The sequence below is a fragment of the Brienomyrus brachyistius genome, chromosome 5 (genome assembly GCF_023856365.1).
Source record: "Brienomyrus brachyistius isolate T26 chromosome 5, BBRACH_0.4, whole genome shotgun sequence".
NCBI classification, from domain to species: Eukaryota; Metazoa; Chordata; class Actinopteri; order Osteoglossiformes; family Mormyridae; genus Brienomyrus; species Brienomyrus brachyistius.
Window position 1 is genome coordinate 26,396,373 of NC_064537.1, and position 27,595 is coordinate 26,423,967.

At 42.6% G+C, this 27,595-nt stretch overlaps 1 protein-coding gene and 1 long non-coding RNA gene across 14 annotated transcripts; one reads left to right on the plus strand and one right to left on the minus strand.

The window, feature by feature from the left end:
• LOC125742400 (cytochrome P450 3A30-like) lies at positions 1-26,285 on the minus strand. 13 transcript variants are annotated; one of them, XM_049014388.1, is made up of 14 exons: positions 26,115-26,285; positions 6,021-6,192; positions 5,457-5,550; positions 5,277-5,329; positions 5,050-5,149; positions 4,835-4,948; positions 4,316-4,404; positions 4,022-4,170; positions 3,802-3,929; positions 3,444-3,519; positions 2,982-3,142; positions 1,738-1,964; positions 1,385-1,547; positions 1-869 (listed from the first exon to the last, which is right to left on the minus strand). In XM_049014388.1, the coding sequence occupies exons 2-14, from the start codon at positions 6,089-6,091 to the stop codon at positions 795-797; spliced, it is 1,500 nt and encodes a 499-aa protein (XP_048870345.1). In that variant the 5' UTR covers positions 6,092-6,192; positions 26,115-26,285; the 3' UTR covers positions 1-794. The 13 variants fall into 13 exon arrangements, with proteins under 13 accessions (XP_048870345.1, XP_048870348.1, XP_048870347.1 ...); XM_049014391.1 differs by lacking the exon at positions 6,021-6,192 and having other exon boundaries at positions 25,943-26,284; XM_049014390.1 differs by lacking the exons at positions 5,277-5,329; positions 5,457-5,550; positions 6,021-6,192 and adding exons at positions 25,180-25,232; positions 25,360-25,453 and having other exon boundaries at positions 25,943-26,262.
• On the plus strand, positions 863-17,855 carry LOC125742417 (uncharacterized). The gene is made up of 2 exons (XR_007398097.1): positions 863-1,129; positions 17,465-17,855. It is a non-coding gene; the product is annotated as an uncharacterized LOC125742417 (long non-coding RNA).
• Positions 26,286-27,595: the final 1,310 nt, after the last annotated feature.

The window sequence follows — 27,595 nt, forward strand, 5'->3', positions numbered from 1 at the left end:
TTCCATAAAAACAATTGCTTATTTAATCTAAGAGAGATTCTTCAAACAATAGACTGAGTAACACTTTTCAGAGTCAGTTCTTCTTAAAAACTGAACATTCACATTATATAAGCATTACTAATATTAACTACTCATAGTGGTCCTGAACAGAGCATAGAAGAATATATCATTTTACAAATATGGGAGTAACATAAAGATACTACTGGAGTGTAAACCACAGATACACGGTGAAACACTGGCAGGAAAACACACAGAGAAGAAAATATCCCAACAGTACGTAAACATGAAAGTAATATCAGAAAACTTCAAACTTTCAAGAAAATTTTTCAGAAAATTACACTGAATGAGTCTTTTCATTGTATAGCTATAATTACAACATTAGGCTAATGATTGGGGAAAATACCAGACAATTTGTCTCAGACGAACGAAATACACATAGTGTGACGCCCGCTCCTTCCGCTCCTCGTGTGTGCCACGCCCCCTGATTACCCACGTGTGCTTCCCTGATCGTCTCCAGCTTTGTCCATTTACTTTGCTTGGTCCTGTCTTATTTAAGTCCTGGTCTTACCTGTTTGCCTTGTCTGTCATTGATGTCTGTAGCCGTCCTGTGTTCCCTGCCCTAGATTTCGATTAAACCCCTTGTTTCGTCCCGAATCCTGCCTGCCTGCTTCCTGCTTCCCCGCTTGCCCGCACTATCGCCGCTCTGCCCGCGATCGCTGCCGATCTCCCGTGACACATAGGTTTCATACATTTATATGCATTCACTTTTCATTATTAATGGCATCTTGGAAGCATCAGCGTGGGATGAGTTTCAGTTTTATCGGACTTTTAGGTGTAAGCAGTCCTTGAATGTCCAGTACAAGTGGTATCTGAAGCAACAGAAATGAAAAAAGAGCTGAAATTTCCCAAAGAAACACTATATAAGTAGAACATTTGAAATTTCTTTAGCTCCAAACTCCATATTGACTAAGTCTAATAAATCTTCCCTGTTATGTTATAACCTGTAAATTACAAAATTTTACTCTGCCTCATTTGAATAAATGCCTCATTTAAATTATTCTTGTACTGTTATTGTATTCCTACATTTTTTGTTGTAATTTTTGATCATTTCTACTTGCATTTTCAGAAGGTTGCACATTCTGATAATGTACTTGACCTTTTCAATCAAAACATTCATTCATTAAATATGTGTTTAAGAAGATTATTAACTAATTCCACTGACAATGAGAAAGGCAGAAACAAATGGCAGTTGACAAAATGGCAAATTTCGTAGTGGCAGATTGATGAAGGGGATTGACTGAGTGGTGATTCTTGATAACAGTGATGTAAGTGGCGGGAAAATTACAAACAACATATTAATGAATAATGAATCAACACTACTCACGGGTGTCTCTTTGCCCAAAACAATGTCGAAGTTTTGAAGGATCTCAACTATAGCCAGTTTCACAAGGACAAGAGCGAATCTCATTCCAATGCAGTTGCGGGGCCCAGCTCCAAAAGGCAAATATAAGTATGGATCTATACTCTCTTTGTTCTTCTTATTAAACCTATTAAGCAGAAAATATGGATGCAAAACCAGGCATAATGACAAACATCAAAAATGTAAAGAACAAACATATTTTGAAAGAATGATATGAAGTCTGTTATTCAGCTAATGAATAATGTAAGATGTACTTGTTATTGAGTTCTGTTTGGCAAATGGAAATGTATTAAAGCAAAATGTGCATAAAAACAAACCTCTCTGGGTCAAAGTCCTCAGGATCAGTCCAAACATCGGGATCACGGTGTAGAGCAAAAGTTGGGATAATGACCACAGTTCCCTTGGGAATGATGACCCCATTAATCTCAATGGTCTTTTTGCAAACCCTCTCAAGACGGCCTGCAACGGGGTAAATCCGCAAGGATTCGTTCAAGGTCATGTCGAGGTACTCCAATTCCATCAATTTGTCATATGTCACCGGGGCCTAAGGAAAACAAGCAAATTACTTATGCATGTAGCTTAATATGTCAGCATATAAAAAACACTGGGATCATGAACAGAATCTTAATATATAATACTAATACACATTTAGTTACATTGACCACATTTAAAATGTTCAAGCTAATGAATCTACGGTAGACCAAGGGTCTTCTTCTGTTCAATGCTGATGCTTCAAAACTACCAATAAAATATTATTGAAGAGTAACTGTAATATTATTCGTTTAGTCTTATTTAAACTGAGGTATCCACTTTTTCATAGTTTTCATAATTTGTCTGTGTTCTCCGTTCTTTTAAACTCTTGAAGCTATTACAGTTTTAAAAAGTTTGACACGGGTGGGGAATGGGTCTCACAGCTGGGGGTAATATTTGCTGATCCTGGGTTTGGGGGGGGGATTCTTGGTAAATTGCTGCGAATTTTGCATGATTGTCTGTTATCAAAACAGCCTCTCGGTAAGATTAAAATCACCTACAGGTTTGACAGTTTTGTATTTAATAATTACTTTCTTTACACTATAGTTAGACTAAATTAGCTTTGACTAAGCATGTTAGCCAGCATTACTGTAACTGTGGCCATACTGACAACACTTGATCTACACTGTTGGCTTTTCCTGATGGGATGTCCTCGAACAGGAGGAACACTGTATCACTGGCTACATCAGCCCCAATGTCAAGCAAAGGTACACATGTTTACCACTTTTTCTGAGAGTGTACATAAAGTGTTTATAAGTCAAACCAACTGCTACTTAAGAAAATGAAACACTGAAGCCGAGTATACCTCTTTTCTCTCCCGTTTTTCATTTAACTGCTTTTAATTTGCTTAGATTAGCGTTTAGGAGTTTGTGAGAAGGCTACCTTAATCTCAGCCCCAATAAACTTTATGTTTAAAATCCAAAGACTGTGCTGTGTGGTTCTGTTTACCAACCCTATGGGAGCCTCACATGCGCTTCAGCTTTTTGACCTTTGGTCTCTGATTGGCCCCACCCCCTTTTCCTGCAGTCACCTTATTGGGAAAGGTCTCGTCGATCTCGTTTTGTAGCTTTTTCATGACTTCAGGGTTTCTGGCCAAGTTGTAGGACAAGAACGACAAGGTGCTGCTGGTGGTCTCGTAACCGGCAAAGATGAAGATCATGGACTGAGAGAGGATCTCATGGTCTGTCAGTCCTGAAAATAGGGACCAAAACATAAGCAAGAGAGAAAGATACATGTACACGTTGACACTACATCATGTCTGGCCAACATTTACAGCAATACATCTAATGTTCATTATATTTCTTGACCACCTGCTTCATTTTGGCTTCAAATGATGCAGATAATCCCAGCACAAGTGTTAAGCCTCTATATCGTAAACTACTGACCCCCCTTCCATTGCTTAGAGTAATAACCAGTGTCTTCATAAATTAAAAAAGCAAAAGTTGTCCAAAGTTGAAATACTTATTCATAAAAATTCACATTTCTTAAATACCTTTTACATCATTTTCATTACATTCCTTTTCTGTTATCTGGGAGTCCACCATCAGCTGTAAGAAGTCCACTCGATCCTAAGCAGAGGAGTGACATTTCACTAGTGATCTGGCCGTGATGTTAGTAACAAGACCATCTTCATTGTGCATCACCTAAGATGGAGGCTGGCCAGTTATGGCTCTGCCTTTTTGTATAATTTTTTTGTAAGGATTTTTGCAATTTATCTCTGTGCTGCAATCTCTGTGTTGCAATCTCTGTGTTGCAGCAATTATGATTCCAGGAAGTCCCTAAGACACTAACAGAAGGCTAATGGATATAGTTTGTTCTGATGTATTACTAAAAATAAGAAAAAACTTTACTTTGTGGACTTTAGTCTGTCGCTCAGCCTTTATTTTCTGAAGAGAGGCATAAAAGAAATCGGTCACAGAGGAAGGGAAGAAGGTGAAGTCCAACTTCTCCAGCAGCGACGTCATGAAAGGAAAAAATGCTGCACAAATAAAACCACAACATTCAAAAATGAGACATGCGTAGGAAAGTTCATCTACCAAAATTAATATGAACCAAATAAACTTCTATTACCAACAAAGAGGAAAAGAGGATTGAGAAAATTGAATTTCAGCAATTTCTTGATGTTGGTGACAAAGGGGTCTTTGGGATTGTTGAGAGAGTCAATGTCAATGCTGAAGGCTGTGCTTGTCACAGAATCCATACTGTATGCGCCAAAAAAACTGAGGAAAAAATGAGGAAATAGATTAATTCTTGCAAGGTACATTCTAGTGTGTAATTTCACACCCAGGCAAAGATGATTGTATGGTACATAATACAAGGTAATCACTGTGAACCACAAGTAACAGGCACTCGTTAGCTACTCACTCTTTCATTTCCACTGATTCATCCTTGTCAGCTGTCTTCTTCAGGTTCTTCACTAATGTACTGGAATGTTTCTTCATAATGGTAAACATCTGAAAAATGACCACAGACATGCTGACAGATTACTTCTATGAACTATAGATGACTTTAAATGAATGATTAAGTTTGGATTTAGTATTAAATGCTTGTTGATGCAGAATTATGTAATGGATTGTTAATAATATTGTAGATGCGTATTTTAAAATATCTGTACTTTACAATCTATGCTATTACACAACAGATAAATTCAACAAATAAGTCAAATCTTAAATACAATAATATAGTTTTAATTTACATTACAGAAGTTTATATTTGATGGGGATTTCTCGCTGAGTACTAAGTTCTGTCCTGTTGACCCTTACACATTATCATTACTGTAGTTTTCTACAGCTCATTTAACTACTGATATGAAATCATCTCTAATCTGGAAACACTAATCGAGGTTTACATGGGGCTCGGTTTGCTGAGTGCTGTTCCACTCACCTCCTTGAGACGACCGCTGGTGAAGGAGGGAGAAAGTACACTGCGAATTCTCTTCCACTGCTCATCCTCTGCGAGATTGACAGCATCATGCAGGGGGCCACTGAGGCCAAGGTTCTACAAAACAAAGAGTTTTAAGCAATTTTAGACATACAGAGGCTTTTGGAGGTACTTTATCATTCATAAGCTGCAGGTGGAATTAAGTGATATTGCCTTACTTGTCTATTAGTAAAGAAGGAGTAGCATTCTTTGATTAGTATGGTTTTGACCATTCCTGGATCCATAATAGCCAATACAGGCTGTCTGCCATCATATATTCTACAATATAAAACAAATATTAGAAGTGAAACCACATGAGCACAGTCCTGATGTCTCAAATAGACATGTACGTATCACAAAGCTTTACGGCATTGATCTCCTTGTACGATTAGAAAGCAGTACTCACCCCCATATTTTCCCATATTTTTGGAAACACTCCAGATCATAATTGAAGAAGCCCTAGATATATTAAGACGATAAACGTGAAGCAATACAATCATTTGTATTCAATTAACATGTTCAAAACATTTCTAAACAACAGAAAGCATTTCACATGGGTGAAGCTTGTATGTACTTTTTAATGTACCTTGCGGTATTCCAAAAGTGTTCCGATAAATGGGAGGGGCTTTGGCCCTGGAATTCCCAGCTTTTTAAAGAATCCAAAAGGCCAATATCCATAACTGTCAATAACAAATAAAGGGTTACAGTACACAAAGACGTGAGGAGTTTAATCATCTGTTACAAAGCAATAAAATCTCTGAGCATTTACACTCTGAAATAATTAACTATACGTTTCAGATGAAAATTACCTAAAATTCTGTGTGTGTGTGTGTATATATATATATATATATATATATATATATATATATATATATATATACACACACACACACACATATATAAATATTAGCATACACGGTAAGCATGTAATACATCAAGTAAGCTAAACTTATCAATTGTACAGTTAAATGTTACTGCAATTCAAAAAATCAGCTACACTCAGGGTAATTCAGTTTAGGAAAAAATAACATGAACAAAAGTAAATTTACAAACTATGATGCTGTTTTATGAAGCCCTAAGATAGCTGCAAAGCACAGCATTATATGTGTGTGTGTGTGTGTGTGTGTGTGTGTGCGTGTATAATACTCACGCGATAACTAAGGTGAGTAATAATAAAATCAGGGCCCAGGTCTCTGCTGAGAAATACCAAGCGTAGCTCATGGTTCAGTCCTCTTCTGCCTTTCGAAAAATATAGTGAGAGATATAACCTGAAATGGCGTTTCAACTTCTCAGCTCTGTATGGCTCCGACGGCTTTTAAAACCTTATCGGGACGGTACTGCAACTTTTACTGCTGAAAGGATTACGTAACGAGCTCTGCCTCCCTTTCCTACATCATTTCTCAATTTACACGCCATATATGGAGATTTCCCCTTGCCCGAAATGTAATTGTGAAATAATAAAAAACACCGAAATTCATTACGTCAGAAGGCTTTGCCTAATGTGGATCACAAGACAGATACAAATTGTTATATAGAGAAATCCACTCCTTCACCTTAACTCTTTAACTACCAAAGACGTGATAACCTTCACTTTGTATGGACGAAGTTTACTTTAAAACTGTGAGAAAACATGAGAAGCAGCGATATATGTATGCTGCTCGCGCGATATCACCGAAGAGCCATAATAACTTCCCGGTGTTCTGTCCATTTGTCCTGTCTTGTCGAGTTTTCCTACCTTTCGACAGGTATATCTATCGATCGGTGCTACCCTAAGGAAAATGCTACCGTCATTTCTAAGGGCATAAACTGAAAGCAGATGGTCCGAAAAATATTAAGTAACTAATTAAAAAAAAAAACGAATTTCATGTAAGTAGGCATCGCGACAGTTTGAAATACCTTCCCAGATTGTATTGTCAGTGTTAAAACTACAGGTAGCACATCTCGATGTACTGGAATACTTTATCAAAGCATCCTACCTTTATGAAATACTTGGGTAGCCATTTACAATACACTACAGTACTTTATAAGGATTTACTGTCATAAATATTAGCCTTGTGTCAGGTAATTCTACAGTGTACATATAGGCCAAACATACAAAACATTGATAGTAAATCAGCATGATACTGATAGTAAAGTGTGGTAAATTATTTAACGAAGTATTAAAATTGTATGAACTTTCTGTTCTGTTCACCTGTTCCTTTCAAATGTTATTTTATGATGAAATTCACAGACGTTTTATGTATTTGCTAATTCACTGCCAATAAGAATAGAGCTTAATTATGGTGTTTGCCTCAGTTTTTAAAAGAATACGTTTTGTGTTGTAAGACAAATGTAACGATGAACAGAAAAGATTATGAAAAAAGTTTTTCATCTCAATTTTGTAAGGATCAAATTGAAATGTATGGATTATAAAAATCAAAAAGGATACGTCTGAAACAATAGGATGTATGTTCTTCACTGTGCAATTTCGACATCAAGGTACAAATGGGTCACACAGAGGATTCTTTATTTCCGTGACTTTGGCTTGGCAGTTGCAAAACATTTTACTGTAATATGCCTCATGTTGATTTTTTGGCTTTGATCTTTACAGTAACTATTCAGCACTGAATACGGCAAAAGTTACATATTAGTTAGTCATAACTGTACAGTATACAAAAATTTTTGGTACACAACCACTTACAGTTTCTAATTTACATGCCAACAGCTATTTTGACTGGTAATGTTCTCATTTTTTTGTGAGTTTAGCTTGAATTTTAGGGTTTGTGCTTAGTAGTTTGAAGGAGAGGAGATTTTAGGAAATGTGTTTTAGCAATTCAGAAAAACTGTAAAATGTCAAGGCATGTGTCACGGGTCGCTCGCGATCGCTGGGTGAGCGTGCAGGCAGGTGAGCGAGCAGGAACAGGAAAGCAGGCAAAGTACGGGGAAAACGGGGATTTAATAGTAATACGGGGAGCAGGAAACATCAGACGCCAACTAACATCAATGACAGACAAAGGACTTAGGTAAGACACGGACTGAAATACACAGGACTGATTGAAAATAATCAGACACAGCTGGGTACGATCGGGAAAGAACACTTGGGTAAGCAGGGGGCGTGGCACACATGAGGAGCCGACGAGCAGGTCATGACAGAACCCCCCCCCCCCCCCCCCCCCCCCAAAGGCACGCTTCACCGGGCGAGCCAGGGAGGAGGCGACAGACGGGACACGGGGCCTGGAGCAAAAAAAAAAAAAAAAAGACGGGAAACAAACGAGAGACGGGAAACAGGACTGAGGCACAAAACAGGGCTAGCGACAGGACGGAGGACACGAGCTGACACAGGACCGGGAACAGATCAGAAAGGGAGAAACAAGCGGGAAACCAGGAACGGGAGTGGAAGGAGGGAACAACGGGAAACCAGGAACACGAAAGGGCGGAACAGACGGGCGAGGAACAAAAGTAGGCGGGACAGACACAGGAGGGACAAAGGCAGGGGCACAGGGCGACAAGGAGGGGGAGTAAAGGGTCGTCCGAGGGAGCCACTGCGGGCGACGGGAGGCAGCCGGAGGGGCCGAGGAGACAGGGCGAGGGACTGAAGGAGGGAGTCGGAGGGGGAACCAGGGAAGGGGTCGAGGGAGCCGGAAGGGACCTGGGCGAGGGCAAGGAGAGGGGGGGGAGCCGCCATAGGCAGCGACGTCCTCCTACGCGCAGGAGGCGGGGGACCAGCAGGCAACCGAGGAGCCGCCTCAGGGGCACCCGCAGGCGACCGCCGAGGACCCGGCGGAGGGAGCGAGTCAGGGCGAGGAGGGGGAGCCACAGGCGACCGCCGACCCGGAGGGCCAGGACCCGCTGGCGCCAACCGAGCCCTAGCGCAGGCGAGGGAGGGCGAGCCGGGGGGCAGGGCGGGTGGGACTCCAGCCCTGTGTCTGTGTCCCCTCCCCTTACGGGACACAGACATTACGACCCCCCTCTGGGGTCGAGTTCGCCGGGGTGAGGGCGCAGGAGAAACAAGGGTCCCCGAGGGGTCCCATTCTAGCTCCTCTACCTCCGAAGAGGGAGGAGCCACGGTGGGGTCTTTCTGGGACCTCCTCGGGGACGAAGGCTGACGGGATTGGAGGAGGGTTAGGGACGGGAGTAAGTCCAGAAACAAGGACCCCGGGGGGCCCAGTCCTTGGAGGCGGGGGCACCTCAGGAATGGGCGCGGAATCTGCAGTCCGGAGGGGTGCCGTGGGCGCGGTAACCACAGGCAGTGGCGGCTGCACGGGAGCGGGGTCCGCGGGCGGCGGCGGCTGCACGTGCGGGGGGACCACAGACTGTGGTGACGGCACGTGTTCCAAAGCCGCAGGCAGAGGAAGCTGCGCAGTTCCGGAAGACAGCGGAGACGGCTGCTCCGGCTGCGCAGGTTGCAGAGGTGGCTGCGCAGGTAGCGCAGGCGGCAGTGGTGGCAGCGAAGGCGGCTGCACGGGAGCGGGATCCGCCGGCAGCGGCGGTGGCTCCGGCGCAGGGTCCGCAGCCCTCCGGAGCTGGAGTAGTTGCTGCAGGTCCCCGGTGAGGCTCTCGAGGGTGGCTCGACCCGAGGCGGGAGTGAGCCCTTGGAGGGTGAAGAACTTGTTTGCCAGAGTTGTCCTCTCCTCTGGCAAAGGCGAGGGGAGCGCCTTTAGGGTGACTGCCGCTGGAGGTGGAACTGGCAAGTCCTGGGAGGGGGAGATGGGCGCGGTCCTTCTCGGGACCCGGGGAACTAGAGGGATCGAGTCCCTTACAGCCCTAATACCTCCCCAATTGCACAGTCGTCCAAGCCGGTAATCGTACCGGTCCATGGGCGGTAGCTGCTCCGGGGGGATAGGCTCCAGCTCCGGGAACGTGAAGGGCTCATCCTCCTCGTCGTCACTGGGAGCCCAGAGCCTCGCTAGGGAGTAGGCTCGCGTACGGAGCGGTTATGGGTCGGAACCCAGGAAGAGCTCCTCTCTCTCGCTCTCCACGAGAGGCCAGGGGTTGGCGAGGGAGCAGGTGCCCAGACTGAGTGGCTCTTCCGGGAGCTTCCTTCTCCTCCGCTTCCTCTTTTTCTTGTCTGTCATTCTGTCACGGGTCGCTCGTGATCGCTGGGTGATCGTGCAGGCAGGCGAGCGAGCAGGAGCAGGAGCAGGCAAAGTACGGGGAAAACGGGGATTTAATAGTAATACGGGGAGCAGGAAACATCAGACGCCAACTAACATCAATGACAGACAAAGGACTCAGGTAAGACACGGACTGAAATACACAGGACTGATTGAGAATAATCAGACACAGCTGGGTACGATCGGGAAAGAACACTTGGGTAAGCAGGGGGCGTGGCACACATGAGGAGCCGACGAGCAGGTCATGACAGCATGTCAGACTACTTTGAAAGTGGGTGGGAGGCCTCCGACTTCAAAGGGTTACAGTAAATACATATTATGCTATGTTTCTTTTATGTTCCTCTTTTTGAGTCTGGTACTATGACAAAAAATTCCCAATCAATCTATCCAGTGCTACTTCATCATTCCATCTTCTTTGTGCAATGTAGTGACGTAAAGTACTGTCAGCAAAACAGCATGATACTACTACCACCCTGCTTGACCATTGGTTCAGTGTTCTTAGGTTAAGAAAACAACCTCACCTTTGTCCCCCGCAAACATATCTCTTTTCATTGTGGACAAGCAGAGAAGTTAATGACACAATCACACGTCACATGACTGCCCCCCACCCCCACCCTGTGAATATGCAGCCATCAGCAGCCTTTCAGACTGTTAGCCAGACAGAAAGACAGAACACACTAAGGAATGTGTCTGTTTTATTCAAGCACAGTACAGAACCATATGTTTTTTTATTTTCCACTCTGTCCACCTTTATTCTTCACAATTAACCTTATTACTTTGTTTAGGCCTGTAATTAGTCTGTTACACACATCTTGGGTCACTCTCCTCTCCTAAAGTAACTCTATTGCTTGGACACACTGCTGCTTTGTACCTGGCTTGGCCTCCTTGCAGATGAAGTATTTCATCATGTGCCAAACAAGCTCAATGGGCTATGGGTATGTTCTTCACTGTGCATTTTCACACGGCACAAACATTCATCATATATCTCTGACTGGAGATATGGGGGTAAGAAACTATTTCATAATTATACCTTAAGTGTTCTGGTTCAGTTAAGAATGCTCTTTTTTGAAATACTAACTAGCCGAGTCAAGGTATTATAAGTATTTTCCTTTGGGGACAGACCTTTGCAGACAGGAGTGAGCAAAAAGAAATGCTGCTTTTGCAGTGAAATTAGGCTACGGCCGTCTTTCCCAAATCATAGGTCTATTTGTTTAGTTTGCACTTCACTCTTAGAATGAATTCTCCGTAATAAAAGAAACAAATGTGAAATTAGAAAGTGAAACGTCGTCTTCATATATGAAATAATTTCTTTTGGTTTGAAAAGCATAATTAAAAGATTAGGAACAAAACTTCCATCAAAAACGAAAGACTAAGTGAAATGCTTTGCAAAAAACAAATTGTATTATTTTTGTCTGTAGCTTTTTACAAATTATGTGTCAATATAAAGTGCTCATTTCATGGCGTATAGTATGATGGTAGGCTTATGTTATGAAAAAGACAATAATTAACAACAATGCGACAAGAGCTCATTTCGAATAATGATATTTGTATATCAAAACAGAGTTCAGTGATAATACACATTATCAGCCTTTTTCATCCACATCCCAGCCATAAAACTAATGAAGTAAAAATCAACATTTCCTTTGTACACGCGCAGTCTTTGTGTAGGTGCTCTTCTGTCAGAAACAGCTGCTGCTACTAAGTTCTTCCTTCATTCAAACTAGCGACGCGATTTCCCCAGGGAAGTGCTTAGCAACAAAACTACACAAGCAAAGCAAAGAGCAAATGTTAAATTACAGTATGTGTCCTTTATGTCCCCTTTAAGGTGCCATAGCTCCTTATTCTAACACACACAGTAAGTGTTTGAATAAAAATCCATGTAGTACTGAAGTCCCATCCAAAGCCACCATCAGCCTACATTACCTCATTAACGAATCGCGTATCCTATTTAAAAAACGATTAAAATCATTCAAGGGAGATAAAACTAATTGTAATTAGCTGCCTATTGAGAGGTAAAGATTACTTCTAGTTAATCCCATTGTTAGCCCATACAGCTGCCTTTTGTACTCCAAATAAACACTTTTTTCAGAAAGCAGGTGTAGATAAGTCCCATTTTTTTGCTCAGTGTAATCTACTGACCCAGTTTAACACAACTAATGACCACGGTAACTCAGATCTTCTGGGCTTAGCTGTTCGTAGTTATCATTGTATTATTACTATTTGAATAGGTGTCAGTATGTTTATATTATAAACAAATAAGGATATTATATAATCTTTATTATAAAGATTTCATATAAAAACAATGGACACCAGTAAGGTTATTATAGACAATATGCTTATTACAGATGGAAACATATCTGTTTTATATTATAATCTCAATTACCCAAATCCCCATTTCTCTAAGTGATCCTGCAGTCTAATGCCTATATGCTGGTAGCCTGTTATAAGGCCTGCAGCCCTCCTCCCCCCACCCCACTAACAATATATAATTTTATAATTGTATGCATTTGAGGGCCCCTGTAAAGTGCTCCCCCCCCTCATCTGTCAGGGTATCCATACCCCTACTGTGCCTTGTGGGCTGTGATAAACACACTTACTTGATGTTGGACCCCAGATAGGACAATGTGAGTGTCCCCACAGTGAATTCTTGGGGAAATTTACAGAAGCATTAAGTTAGTTATAGCTGGGGGCTGAATATTTGTGTTATATATTTACTATTTGTGTATAAGAGGAATTTCCCATTTTGCTGTTTTTTTTTTATGAGACCTGGAAATTTTCCAAGGGCTGGAATCTTGTGGATTAGACAATTATGCATTATGCATCACGGACTGGTTTAACCTACTGGTTACTTTGCTGGCTCCCATTGGGTTAAACCAAGCTCACTGACATGTCAAATAATCCCAGAGACTCTTAAATGGGATGTGGAACTGGGCAGTTCAGGGTCACGACGGAATTTGTACAGATGGTGTGCTTTGACATCTAAATGTTTGATGGATTTCCTCAGAGCAGAGAAACACCTACAGAATGGAAAAAGGAAAGGCCTTTAATTACCATCCATCAGTCTTCCAATGGCTTATCCAGTACAATAGGGGTTCCAAACCCCTGATTCGTGGCCAGTATTCCACCAGCCTGTGGAATGCTGGGGAGTTGGGGGAGGGGGGTGTAATTCTCCAAAAATAAACTACATATTTTCAGGCCACACCTTAATGACATTTATGAGCACATTAAAGCACATTGTTGCCTCCCAACAACCCCCCCCCCCCCCAGTTGATAAGTTTTATCTACCTCTCTGTTGCACCCCTGTTGGTGGGACCCTTTACTGTAAACACCCCAGCACTCCAGCCTGGTCAGCAAGTTGTACCAATTTGAGAAATCTTTGCACAACATATCCTGATCCAAGGTCAAGGTGATATTAGCTACCCCAAGAGCCAAATGACTTTTTTCAAACTCACCACTCTTAAAACTCAGTTGTGGGTTAAAGATGTAACTGTTTGTCCTGCGCCTGTCGTTTTTCTGACGAAAATCACTTCTGATAACAGTCACTACAAGCTGAGATATTAAAATCTAAGCAAACATGCTTACAGTTTTAGTGTAAGAAAAAAAATTGACCTCACATTAATAACATTTCACAGCAGTGCTATAGTATTTTTCTCCTTTCAGAGATTCAGAGGTTACTTAAGTGGACAGCTACCTGTTTCCAATTCTGTGTCTCCATTTTAAAAAGCGTCAATCATTAGCACTGGGCTCCACCTCTGTAATCAAAATTGCATCCTCCCTCCCAATATTCTGCAGTGGTCCATACTTCCAAAGAATAAATATCTCTCCATACTGGAGAAGAAGATTAATTTACAGATATTAATCAGTTTAGTACCTCGTTAAATGTCAGATTAATACAACCAAGCATACATTTTATTCTTTATTACTTTTGCTATATAATCCATTTTCTAAATTTTTCATTTGGCAGGGAATAGCACAAGGCCTGGTCATAAAAGAATATAGGACAGATTGACCTGGTGTTCCAGGAAATTAAGCAGATCATGATCTGACTGTTAAGACAGGCACGTTGATGCATGTCCCCCAGGCAACCAGCACCAAAATAGGGTGACTGGGTACCTGAGGCTGGGTAAGGAGTAATATCCTGCCTGGGGTATGGAAGCCTGTAAGGGACAAACAGCGCGTAGCTAACAGCCAAACCCTGAAGGATGGTGGTGCTCAGTTAGATAACAGAAAGGATCAATAATTGCAATATAAAGGAAGGTAATAAACCAGACATAAACCAAACATCCTGCAATCATATCCTCCACAACTGAGTTTTTAAGTGACAACATTCTGTAAACATTCTGCTCCAGTGTTCACACACTACTTAGTTACATAATTTGACAGGAAATGACATCATTAAGCTGTCCTCAAACAAATAACAAATTAAATGGTGGAATGTCTATTACTAATGTATTATACTGTCCCTGAATCCAATGTGGTTTGCTGAATTTGTTGAAAGCAAATACATTCTTTGATGTGTTTATGAATTAAAACCATAGGTTTTAAAATCCAAAAAGTTTTATTTCTCTATATCTTATACAAAAAATATTAGGTTTTTCTAATGAAAATGCTGACACATAGATCAGTGTTTCCCAGCCCGGTCCCGGGGGCCCCACACACAGTCTATGTTTTTGGGAGGGAACAAGAACGTGGACCGTCTGTGGGTCTGTAAGGACTGGGTTGGGAAACACCAACACAGATAACCAGAACAATCTAAATGTCTTCATTATTGTTATGTATCAAAGATTAATTTTAGTAAATCCACCCATCGGCTTATCCTACTCAGGGGTACGGGGCAACGGCAGCCCAGCCCAGGCATCACAGGGCACAAGAATGAGGAACAGCCTGTGTAGCATTAATCAACACAATAACAACCAGTTTATCCTTTTGAGTGAAATGAGTTCCACCCATCCATTTTCTGTAACTGCTAATCCTATTCAGGGTTCCAGTGGGTCCAGAGGCTATAGGCACAAGGCAAAGAACAAGCAGGATGGGGCACCTACCCATTGCAGGATAGACACACACACACACACACACACTCCAATTAACTTCAGCTTGTTTTTGGACTTGGGGGGGGGGGGAACCCCATGCTGACAGGAGGAGGCCACACAAAGTCCACACATCACTGTGCCACTGGCCACCACAGAAGTTAAGTTCCATGTTGATTTTGGAATACGTTACTATCTAAGAATGTCTCAATAAAACAAAACCGAATGTCACTTGTCAGCTGTCAGCCATACTGGACAGTTACCTGGGAACTTGAAACAAGTCCATGTCCCAACAAAGACGTTCTGGTCATCAGATGAATATAAAAACTCACATTTGGCATTAATGAGATAGAGCAGCAGTTACGTTTTCTCATCAGTTTGACCAGATTAGAGAATTCTACCCTTTGATTTCATTGTGCCATTTATAGGATGTAAAACGACAACCTGATTAAACACATTGAAACTGCAGTTCCTACGTAGTACGTGCAGAACAGCTGATTAATCGATTAACGGCAATTGCAATTGATTTAGCAACTACTGCTATTGTTAGCAGCTAGCTTAGAAGATACGATGTCTTACTCTGGTTTCCTGGTGCAGTTAGGCTAAGTGGTACCTTTACATTGCCTCTAGAGTACTGTGTGTGTGCCTGTCTTGGGTGTAGCGCAGTCTCCTGCCATATGCAGTATGTGGTGTAGCCTATTTGTATGGCCGTATTTTGGTGCCACCCTGTGGTCATTTTTGAAAATTGATTATTTACAGAGGGTGTGGCACACTGGCGCAGAGCTGGGAGGGGGTAGGTGTTCCAACCCTGCCCTCTTCCCCGTGTCTGCGGTTTGAATGCTCTCCCTTTGTTGCGTTGGTTTTTCCTGGGTACTCTGGCTTCTCTTGTAATCCAAAGATGTACACTTAGGTGGACTGACCTGAGTAAACTGACCATGGTGCGCTCGTATCTGCCCTGTGATGGACAGGCCCCCCAGTCAGTGTGTCCCCCCCAGTCTTATACCTCACTCTGCCTAGAGTAGGCTACAGATCAGCTACAGATCAGCTACAGATGCCCCTTCCGTTCAGTTGGATGGATGCTTCCAGATTTCCAGAAGCCCTTTTCTCCTTTTATATACAGTGTGTGTGTGTGTGTGTGTGTGTATATAGGTGGGAGGTTCTTTCAAACAAACAAAAGCACATCCTGAAGAGACGTCACATAACGCATATTGGTCTCATCCACCACCACATGTTTTGTTGAAAACCAGATACTTATGTCGATCTGCATATTGTTTGTTTGAAGTTACCATGGAGTCTCCAAAGCATCATTACCTGGCAGAATTTGCACTTTTCTACCCTAAACTAACAGCATGATTCATTAGCTAGTTTGACAATCATTTTGAACTAATTAATGTTACAATTATTAAAGCGGTAATAGAATAAAGTCAGTAAATCCATTAATCCATTGATGATAAACAATGACAAAATATGAGTGCCGTTGTCGATCGGTAGTGATGCATGCATGCTCTGATGCATGTTTGCCCTCCACTCGTGTGTGGGTTTCATCCCACCATATTTTTGTGTTCTTGATTCTAGTTCTGCTTGCCCATGCACTAATTGAGGGCCCTTCTGTGCCTGCAAAACAAACCTTTCTGTTGTGGAGAGTCATTCCATAAAAACAATTGCTTATTTAATTTATGAGAGATTCTTCAAACAATAGACTGAGTAGCGTTTTCAGAGTCAGTTCTTCTTAAAAACTGAACATTCACATTATATAAGCATTACTAATATTAACTACTAAATAGTGGTCCTGAACAGAGCATAGAAGAATAGATAATTTTACAAATATGGGAGTAACATAAAGATACTACTGGAGTGTAAACCACAGATACACGGTGGAAAACACACAGAGAAGAAAATATCCCAACAGTACGTAAACATGAAAGTAATATCAGAAAACTTCAAACTTTCAAGAAAATTTTTCAGAAAATTACATTGAATGAGTCTTTTCATTGTATATTTATAATTACAACATTAGGCTAATGATTGGGGAAAATACCAGTTAATTTGTCTCAGACAAACAAAATACACATAGGTTTCATACATTTATATGCATTCACTTTTCATTATTAAGGGCATCTTGGAAGCATCAGCGTGGGATGAGTTTCAGTTTTATCGGACTTTTAGGTGTAAGCAGTCCTTGAATGTCCAGTACAAGTGGTATCTGAAGCAACAGAAATGAAAAAAGAGCTGAAATTTCCCAAAGAAACACTATATAAGTGGAATATTTGAAATTTCTTTAGCTCCAAACTCCATATTGACTAAGTCTAATAAATCTTCCCTGTTATGTTATACCCTGTAAATTACAAAATTTTACTCTGCCTCATTTGAATTAATGCCTCATTTAAATTATTCTTGTACTGTTATTGTATTCCTACATTTTTTTGTTGTAATTTTTGAAATACTTCAATCATCTCTACTTGCAGTTTCAGAAGGTTGCACATTCTGATAATGTACTTGACCTTTTCAATCAAAACATGTTTGAGTATTCATTAAATATGTGTTTAAGAAGATTATTAACTAATTCCACTGACATGAGAAAGGCAGAAACAAATGGCAGTTGACAAAATGGCAAATTTCGTAGTGGCAGATTGATGCAGGGGATAGACTGAGTGGTGATTCCTGATAACAGTGATGGAAGTGGCGGGAAAATTGCAAACAACAAATTAATGAATAATGAATTGACACTACTCACGGATGTCTCTTTGCCCACAACAATGTCGAAGTTCTGAAGGATCTCAACTATAGCCAGTTTCACAAGGACAAGAGCGAATCTCATTCCAATGCAGTTGCGGGGCCCAGCTCCAAAAGGCAAATATAAGTATGGATCTATACTGTCTTTGTTCTTCTTATTAAACCTATTAAGCAGAAAATAGGGATGCAAAACAAGGCATAATGAGAAACTTATCAAAAATGTAAAGCACAAACATATTTTTAAAGAATGATATGATGTCTGTTATTCAGCTGATGAATAATGTAAGATGTATTTGTTATTGAGTTCCATGCATCCATCCATCCATCCATCCACCATCTTCCGCTTAATCCGGGGTCGGGTCGCGGGGGCAGCAGTCTCAGCAGGGAAGCCCAGACTTCCCTCTCCCCGGCCACTTCATCTAGCTCCTCTGGGGGGATCCCGAGGCGTTCCCAGGCCAGCCGGGAGACATAGTCTCTCCAGCGTGTCCTGGGTCTTCCCCGGGGTCTCCTCCCAGTGGGACATGCCCGGAACACCTCCCCAGGGAGGCGTCCCGGAGGCATCCGAATCAGATGCCCGAGCCACCTCATCTGGCTCCTCTCGATGCGGAGGAGCAGCGGCTCTACTCTGAGTCCCTCCCGAATGACTGAACTCCTCACCCTATCTCTAAGGGAGAGCCCAGTCACCCTGCGGAGGAAACTCATTTCGGCTGCTTGCACCCGCGATCTCGTTCTTTCGGTCACTACCCATAGCTCATGACCATAGGTGAGGGTAGGAACGTAGATCGACTGGTAAATTGAGAGCTTCGCCTTTTGGCTCAGCTCTCTCTTCACCATGACAGACCGATGCAGCGCCCGCATGACTGCTGACGCCGCACCGATCCGCCTGTCGACCTCCCGTTCCATCGTTCCCCCACTCGTGAACAAGATCCCGAGATACTTAAACTCCTCCACTTGGGGGAGGACCCCATCCCCAACCCAGAGAGAGCATTCTACCCTTTTCCGGCTGAGAACCATGGTCTCGGATTTGGAGGTGCTGATTCTCATCCCAGCTGCTTCACACTCAGCTGCGAACTACCCCAGTGAGAGCTGAAGGTCACGGTCCGATGAGGCCAACAGAACCACATCATCCGCAAAAAGCAGAGACCTAATCCTGAGGTCACCAAACCGGACACCCTCAATGCCCTGGCTGCGCCTAGAAATTCTGTCCATTAAAGCTATGAACACAATCGGTGCCAAAGGACAGCCCTAGCGGAGTCGAACCCTCACCGGAAACAAGTCCGACATTGCCGCCCATGCAGACCAGGCTCTGGCACCGGTCATACAGGGACCGAACCGCCCTTAAAAGGGGGCCCGGAACCCCATACTCCCGGAGCACTCCCCACAGGATTCCCCGAGGGACACGGTCGAATGCCCTCTCCAAGTCCACAAAACACATGTAGACTGGTTGGGCAAACTCCCATGAACCCTCCAAAACCCTGCTGAGAGTATAGAGCTGGTCCACTTTTCCACGGCCAGGGCGAAAACCACACTGCTCCTCCTGAATCCGAGGTTCAACAATCCGGCGGACCCTCCTCTCCAGGACCCCCGAATAGACCTTACCAGGGAGGCTGAGGAGTGTGATCCCCCTGTAGTTGGAGCACACCCTCCGGTCCCCTTTTTTAAAGAGGGGGACCACCACCCCGGTCTGCCAGTCCTGAGGCACTGCCCCCGATGTCCACGCGATGCCGCAGATGCGTGTCAGCCAGGACAGCCCCACAGCATCCAGAGCCTTGAGGAACTCCGAGCGAATCTCATCCACCCCCGGGGCCCGGCCACCGAGGAGCTTTTTGACCACCTCAGTGACCTCCGCCCCAGAAATAGGCGAGTCCACCCCCAAGTCCCCACACTCTGCTTCCATATCGGAAGGCGTGTCGGTGGGATTGAGGAGGTCTTCGAAGTATTCCTTCCACCGACCCAAGACGTCCCGAGTTAAGGTCAGCAGCGCACCATCCCCACCATAAATAGTGTTGATGCTGCACCGCTTTCCCGCTTGGAGCCTCGAAGCTGTCCGGAAGTCGTTCTCCATGGCCTCGCCAAACTCCTCCCACACCTGAGTTTTTGCCTCAGCAAACGCCAAAGCCGCATCCCGCTTGGCCTGCCAGTAGCTGTCAGCTGCATCTGGAGTCCCACAGGCCAAAAAGGCCCGATAGGACTCCTTCAGCTTGACGGCATCCCTTACCACCGCTGTCCACCAGCGGGTTCGGGGATTGCCGCCGCGACAGGCACTGACCACCTTACGGTCGCAGCTCCGGTCAGCCGCCTCCACAATGGAGGCACGGAACATGGCCCATTCGGACTCAATGTCCCCCACCTCCCCCGGGATATGGGAGAAGTTCTGCCGGAGGTAGGAGTGGAAACTCTCCCTGACAGGGGGTTCTGCCAGACGTTCCCAGCAGACCCTCACTATACGCTTGGGCCTGCCAGTCCTGGCCGGCTTCCTCCCCCACCAGCGGAGCCAAACCACCAGTTGACAGCTCCGCCCCTCTCTTCACCCGAGTATCCAAGACATGCGGCCGCAAGTCCGACGACACGACTACAAAGTCAAACTGCGGCCTAGGGTGTCCTGGTGCCAAGTGCACATATGGACCCCCTTATGCCTGAACATGGTGTTCATTATGGACAATCCGTGACGAGCACAGAAGTCCAACAACAAAACACTGCTTGGGTTCAGATTGGGGGGGCCGTTCCTCCCAATCACGCCCCTCCAGGTCTCACTGTCATTGCCCACGTGAGCATTGAAGTCCCCCAGCAGAACAAGAGAGTCCCCAGGAGGAGAGCTCTCCAACACCCCTTCCAAGGATTCCAAAAAGGGTGGGTATTCTGAACTGCCGTTTGGCGCATAAGCGCAAACAACAGTCAGAACCCGTCCCCCCACCCGAAGGCGAAGGGAGGCTACCCTCTCATCTACTGCGGTAAACCCCAATGTACAGGCACCCAGCCTGGGAGCAAAAAGTATGCCCACGCCCGCTCGGCGCCTCTCTCCGCGGGCAACTCCAGAGTGGAAAAGGGTCCAACCCCCCTCAAGGAGACTGGTTCCAGAGCCCAAGCCACGCGTTGAGGTGAGCCCGACTATATCTAGCCGGAACTTCACAACCTCGTGCACCAGTTCAGGCTCCTTCCCCATCAGAGAGGTGATATTACATGTCCCTAGAGCTAGCTTCTGTAGCCGAGGATCGGACCGCCAAGGTCCCTGCCTTTGGCCGCCGCCCAGATCACATTGCACCCAACCCCTATGGCCCCTCCCATGGGTGGTGAACCCATTGGAAGGGGACTGTGCCCGACCAGGCCCCATAGGTGTAGGCCTTTCCACCAGGCGCTCGCCATAGAGCCCCACCCCCAGGCCTGGCTCCAGGGGGGGGCCCCGGTGACCCGCGTCCGGGCAAGGGAATTCGTGTGTCCAAAATCTTCTTCTTCGTAGGAATCTTCTTGTTCCTTGTTATTGAGTTCTGTTTGGCAAATGGAAATGTATTAAAGCAAAATGTGCATAAAAACTAACCTCTCTGGGTCAAAGTCCTCAGGATCAGTCCAAACATCGGGATCACGGTGTAGAGCAAAAGTTGGGATCATGACCACAGTTCCCTTGGGAATGATGACCCCATTAATCTCAATGGTCTTTTTGCAAACCCTCTCAAGACGGCCTGCAACGGGGTAAATCCGCAAGGATTCGTTCAAGGTCATGTCGAGGTACTCCATTTCCATCAATTTGTCATATGTCACCGGGGCCTAAGGAAAACAAGCAAATTACTTATGCATGTAGCTTAATATGTCAGCATATAAAAACACTGGGATCATGAATAGAATCTTAATTTATAATACTAATATACCTTTAGTTACATTGACCACATTTAAATTGTTCAAGCTAATGAATCTACGGTAGACCAAGGGTCTTCTTGTGTTCAATGCTGATGCTTCAAAACTACCAATAAAATATTTATTGAAGAGTAACTGTAATATTATTCGTTTAGTCTTATTTAAACTGAGGTATCCACTTTTTCATAGTTTTCATAATTTGTCTGTGTTCTCCGTTCTTTTAAACTCTTGAAGCTATTACAGTTTTAAAAAGTTTGACACGGGTGGGGAATGGATCTCACAGCTCGAGGTAATATTTGCTGATCCCGGGGTTTGGGGGGGGGGGGGGGGGTTCTTGGTAAATTGCTGCGAATTTTGCATGATTGTCTGTTATCAAAACAAGCTCTCGGTAAAATTAAAATCACCTGCAGGTTTGACAGTTTTGTATTTAATAATTACTTTCTTTACACTATAGTTAGACTAAATTAGCTTTGACTAAGCATGTTAGCCAGCATTACTGTAACTGTGGCCATTCTGACAACACTTGATCTACACTGTTGGCTTTTCCTGATGGGATGTCCTCGAACAGGAGGAACACTGTATCACTGGCTACATCAGCCCCAATGTCAAGCAAAGGTACACATGTTTACCACTTTACCACAGAGTGTACATAAAGTGTTTATAAGTCAAACCAACTGCTACTTAAGAAAATGAAACACTGAAGCCGAGTATACCTCTTTCCTCTCCCGTTTTTCATTTAACTGCTTTTAATTTGCTTAGATTAGCGTTTAGGAGTTTGTGAGAAGGCTACCTTAATCTCAGCCCCAATAAACTTTATGTTTAAAATCCAAAGACTGTGCTGTGTGGTTCTGTTTACCAACCCTATGGGAGCCTCACGTGCGCTTCAGCTTTTTGACCTTTGGTCTCTGATTGGCCCCTCCCCGTTTCCTGCAGTCACCTTATTGGGAAAGGTCTCGTCGATCTCGTTTTGTAGCTTTTTCATGACTTCAGGGTTTCTGGCCAAGTTGTAGGACAGGAACGACATGGTGCTGCTGGTGGTCTCGTAACCGGCAAAGATGAAGATCATGGACTGAGAGAGGATCTCATGGTCTGTCAGTCCTGAAAATAGGGACCAAAACATAAGCAAGAGAGAAAGATACATGTACATGTTGACACTACATCATGTCTGGCCAACATTTACAGCAATACATCTAATGTTCATTATATTTCTTGACTTGCTTCATGATTGCTTCATTTTGGCTTCAAATGATGCAGATTATCCCAGCACAAGTGTTAAGCCTCTATATCGTAAACTACTGACCCCCCTTCCATTGCTTATAGTAATAACCATCCATCCATCCATTTTCCAAACCACTTATCCTATTGGGTCGCGGGGGGTCCGGAGCCTATCCCGGAAGCAATGGGCACGAGGCAGGGAACAACCCAGGATGGGGGGCCAGCCCATCGCAGGGCACACTCACACACCATTCACTCACACATGCACACCTATGGGCAATTTAGCGACTCCAATTAGCCTCAGCATGTTTTTGGACTGTGGGGGGAAACCGGAGTACCCGGAGGAAACCTCACGACGACATGGGGAGAACATGCAAACTCCGCACACATGTGACCCAGGCAGAGACTCGAACCCGGGTCCCAGAGGTGTGAGGCAACAGTGCTAACCACTGCACCACCATGCCGCCCCTATTAATAACCAGTGTCTTCGTAAATTAAAAAAGCAAAAGATGTCCAAAGTTGAAATACTTATTCATAAAAATTCACATTTCTTAAATACCTTTTACATCATTTTCATTACATTCCTTTTCTGTTATCTGGGAGTCCACCATCAGCTGTAAGAAGTCCACTCGATCCTAAGCAGAGGAGTGACATTTCACTAGTGATCTGGCCGTGATGTTAGTAACAAGACCATCTTCATTGTGCATCACCTAAGATGGAGGCTGGCCAGTTATGGCTCTGCCATTTTGTATAATTTTTTTGTAAAGATTTTTGCAATTTATCTCTGTGTTGCAATCTCTGTGTTGCAATCTCTGTGTTGCAGCAATTATGATTCCAGGAAGTCCCTAAGACACTAACAGAAGGCTAATGGATATAGTTTGTTCTGATGTATTACTAAAAATAAGAAAAAACTTTACTTTGTGGACTTTAGTCTGTCGCTCAGCCTTTATTTTCTGAAGAGAGGCATAAAAGAAATCGGTCACAGAGGAAGGGAAGAAGGTGAAGTCCAACTTCTCCAGCAGCGACGTCATGAAAGGAAAAAATGCTGCACAAATAAAACCACAACATTCAAAAATGAGACATGCGTAGGACAGTTCATCTACCAAAATTAATATGAACCAAATAAACTTCTATTACCAACAAAGACGAAAAGAGGATTGAGAAAATCGAATTTCAGCATTTTCTTGATGTTGGTGACAAAGGGGTCTTTGGGATTGTTGAGAGAGTCAATGTCAATGCTGAAGGCTGTGCTTGTCACAGAATCCATACTGTATGCGCCAAAAAAACTGAGGAAAAAATGAGGAAATAGATTAATTCTTGCAAGGTACATTCTAGTGTGTAATTTCACACCCAGGCAAAGATGATTGTATGGTACATAATACAAGGTAATCACTGTGAACCACAAGTAACAGGCACTCGTTAGCTACTCACTCTTTCATTTCCACTGATTCATCCTTGTCAGCTGTCTTCTTCAGGTTCTTCACTAATGTACTGGAATGTTTCTTCATAATGGTAAACATCTGAAAAATGACCACAGACATGCTGACAGATTACTTCTATGAACTATAGATGACTTTAAATGAATGATTAAGTTTGGATTTAGTATTAAATGCTTGTTGATGCAGAATTATGTAATGGATTGTTAATAATATTGTAGATGCGTATTTTAAAATATCTGTACTTTACAATCTATGCTATTACACAACAGATAAATTCAACAAATAAGTCAAATCTTAAATACAATAATATAGTTTTAATTTACATTACAGAAGTTTATATTTGATGGGGATTTCTCGTTGAGTACTAAGTTCTGTCCTGTTGACCCTTACACATTATCATTACTGTAATTTTCTACAGCTCATTTAACTACTGATATGAAATCATCTCTAATCTGGAAACACTAATCGAGGTTTACATGGGGCTCAGTTTGCTGATCGCTGTTCCACTCACCTCCTTGAGACGACCGCTGGTGAAGGAGGGAGAAAGTACACTGCGAATTCTCTTCCACTGCTCATCCTCTGCGAGAGAGACAGCGTCATGCAGGGGGCCACTGAGGCCAAAGTTCTACAAAACAAAGAGTTTTAAGCAATTTTAGACATACAGAGGCTTTTGGAGGTACTTTATCATTCATAAGCTGCAGATGGAATTAAGTGATATTGCCTTACTCGTCTATTAGTAAAGAAGGAGTAGCATTCTTTGATTAGTATGGTTTTGACCATTCCTGGATCCATAATAGCCAATACAGGCTGTCTGCCATCATATATTCTACAATATAAAACAAATATTAGAAGTGAAACCACATGAGCACAGTCCTGATGTCTCAAATAAACATGTATGCATCACAAAGCTTTACTGCACTGATCTCCTTGTACGATTAGAAAGCAGTACTCACCCCCATATTTTCCCATATTTTAGGAAACACTCCAGATCATAATTGAAGAAGCCCTAGATATATTAAGACGATAAAAGTGAAGCAATACAATCATTTGTATTCAATTAACATGTTCAAAACATTTCTAAACAACAGAAAGCATTTCACATGGGTGAAGCTTGTATGTACTTTTTAATGTACCTTGCGGTATTCCAAAAGTGTTCCGATAAATGGGAGGGGCTTTGGCCCTGGAATTCCCAGCTTTTTAAAGAATCCAAAAGGCCAATATCCATAACTGTCAATAACAAATAAAGGGTTACAGTACACAAAGACGTGAGGAGTTTAGTCATCTGTTACAAAGCAATAAAATCTCTGAGCATTTACACTCCGAAAAAGTTCACTATACGTTTCAGATGAAAATTACCTAAAATTGTGTGTATATATATATATATATATATATATATATATATATATATATATATATATATATATATATATATATATATATATATATATATATATATATATATATATATACACACATTCATAAATATTAGTATACATGGTAAGCATGTAATACATCAAGTAAGCTAATCTTATCAATTGTACAGTTAAATGTTACTGCAATTCAAAAAATCAGTTACACTCAGGGTAATTCAGTTTAGGAAAATAATAACATGAACAAAAGTAAATTTAAATACTATGATGCTGTTTTATGAAGCCCTAAGATAGCTGCAAAGCACAGCATTATGTGTGTGTGTGTGTGTGCGTGTATAATACTCACGCGATAACTAAGGTGAGTAACAATAAAATCAGGGCCCAGGTCTCTGCTGAGAAATACCAAGCGTAGCTCATGGTTCAGTCCTCTCCTGCCTTTCGAAAAATATAGTGAAAGATATAACCTGAAATGGCGTTTCAACTTCTCAGCTCTGTATGACTCCGACGGCTTTTAAAACCTTATCGGGACGGTACTGCGTTGCTCTGTTAATAATTTACCAGCAACTTTTACTGCTGAAAGGCAAACAGTCCGGATTATGTAACGAGCTCTGCCTCCCTTTCCTACATCATTGCTTTGTTCAGTCTCACGTGTCGTGTCAGTGTCTCAGATTTACACGCCATATATGGAGATTTCCCCTTGCCCGAAATGTAATTGTGAAATAATGAAAAACACCAAAATTCATTATGTCAGAAGGCTTTGCCTAATGTGGATCATAAGACAGATACAAATTGTTATATAGAGAAATCCACTCCTTCCCCTTAACCCTTTAACTACCAAAGACGTGATAACCTTCACTTTGTATGGACGAAGTTTACTTTAAAACCGTGAGAAAACATGAGAAACAGCGATATATGTATGCTGCTCGCGCGATATCATCGAAGAACCATAATTACTTCCCGGTGTTCTGTCCATTTGTCCTGTCTTGTCGAGTTTTCCTACCTTTCGACAGGTATATCTATCGATCGGTGCTACCCTAAGGAAAATGCTACCGTCATTTCTAAGGGCATAAACTGAAAGCAGATGGTCCGAAAAATATTAAGTAACTAATTAAAAAAAAAAACTAATTTAATGTAAGTAGGCATCGCGACAGTTTGAAATACCTTCCCAGATTGTATTGTCAGTGTTAAAACTACAGGTAGCACATCTCGATATACTGGAATACTTTATCAAAGCATCCTACCTTTATGAAATACTTGGGTAGCCATTTACAATACACTACAGTACTTTATAAGGATTTACTGTCATAAAAATTAGCCTTGTGTCAGGTAATTCTACAGTGTACATATAGGCCAAACATACAAAACATTGATAGTAAATCAGCATGATACTGATAGTAAAGTGTGGTAAATTATTTAACGTAGTATTAAAATTGTATGAACTTTCTGTTCTGTTCACCTGTTCCTTTCAAATGTTATTTTATGATGAAATTCACAGACGTTTGATGTATTTGCTAATTCACTGCCAATAAGAATAGAGGTTAATTATGAAGGTGTTTGCCTCAGTTTTTAAAAGAATATGTTTTGTGTTGTAAGACAAATGTAACGATGAACAGAAAAGATTATGAAAAAAGTTTTTCATTTCAATTTTGTAAGGATCAAATTGAAATGTATGGATTATAAAAATCAAAAAGGATACGTCTGAAACAATAGGAAAATGATAGAATGTGCACTATGGGTATGTTCTTCACTGTGCATTTTCACACGGCACAAACATTCATCATATATCTCTGACTGGAGATATGGGGGTAAGAAACTATTTCATAATTATACCTTAAGTGTTCTGGTTCAGTTAAGAATGCTCTTTTTTGAAATACTAACTAGCCGAGTCAAGGTATTATACGTATTTTCCTTTGGGGACAGACCTTTGCAGACAGGAGTGAGCAAAAAGAAATGCTGCTTTTGCAGTGAAATTAGGCTACGGCCGTCTTTCCCAAATCAT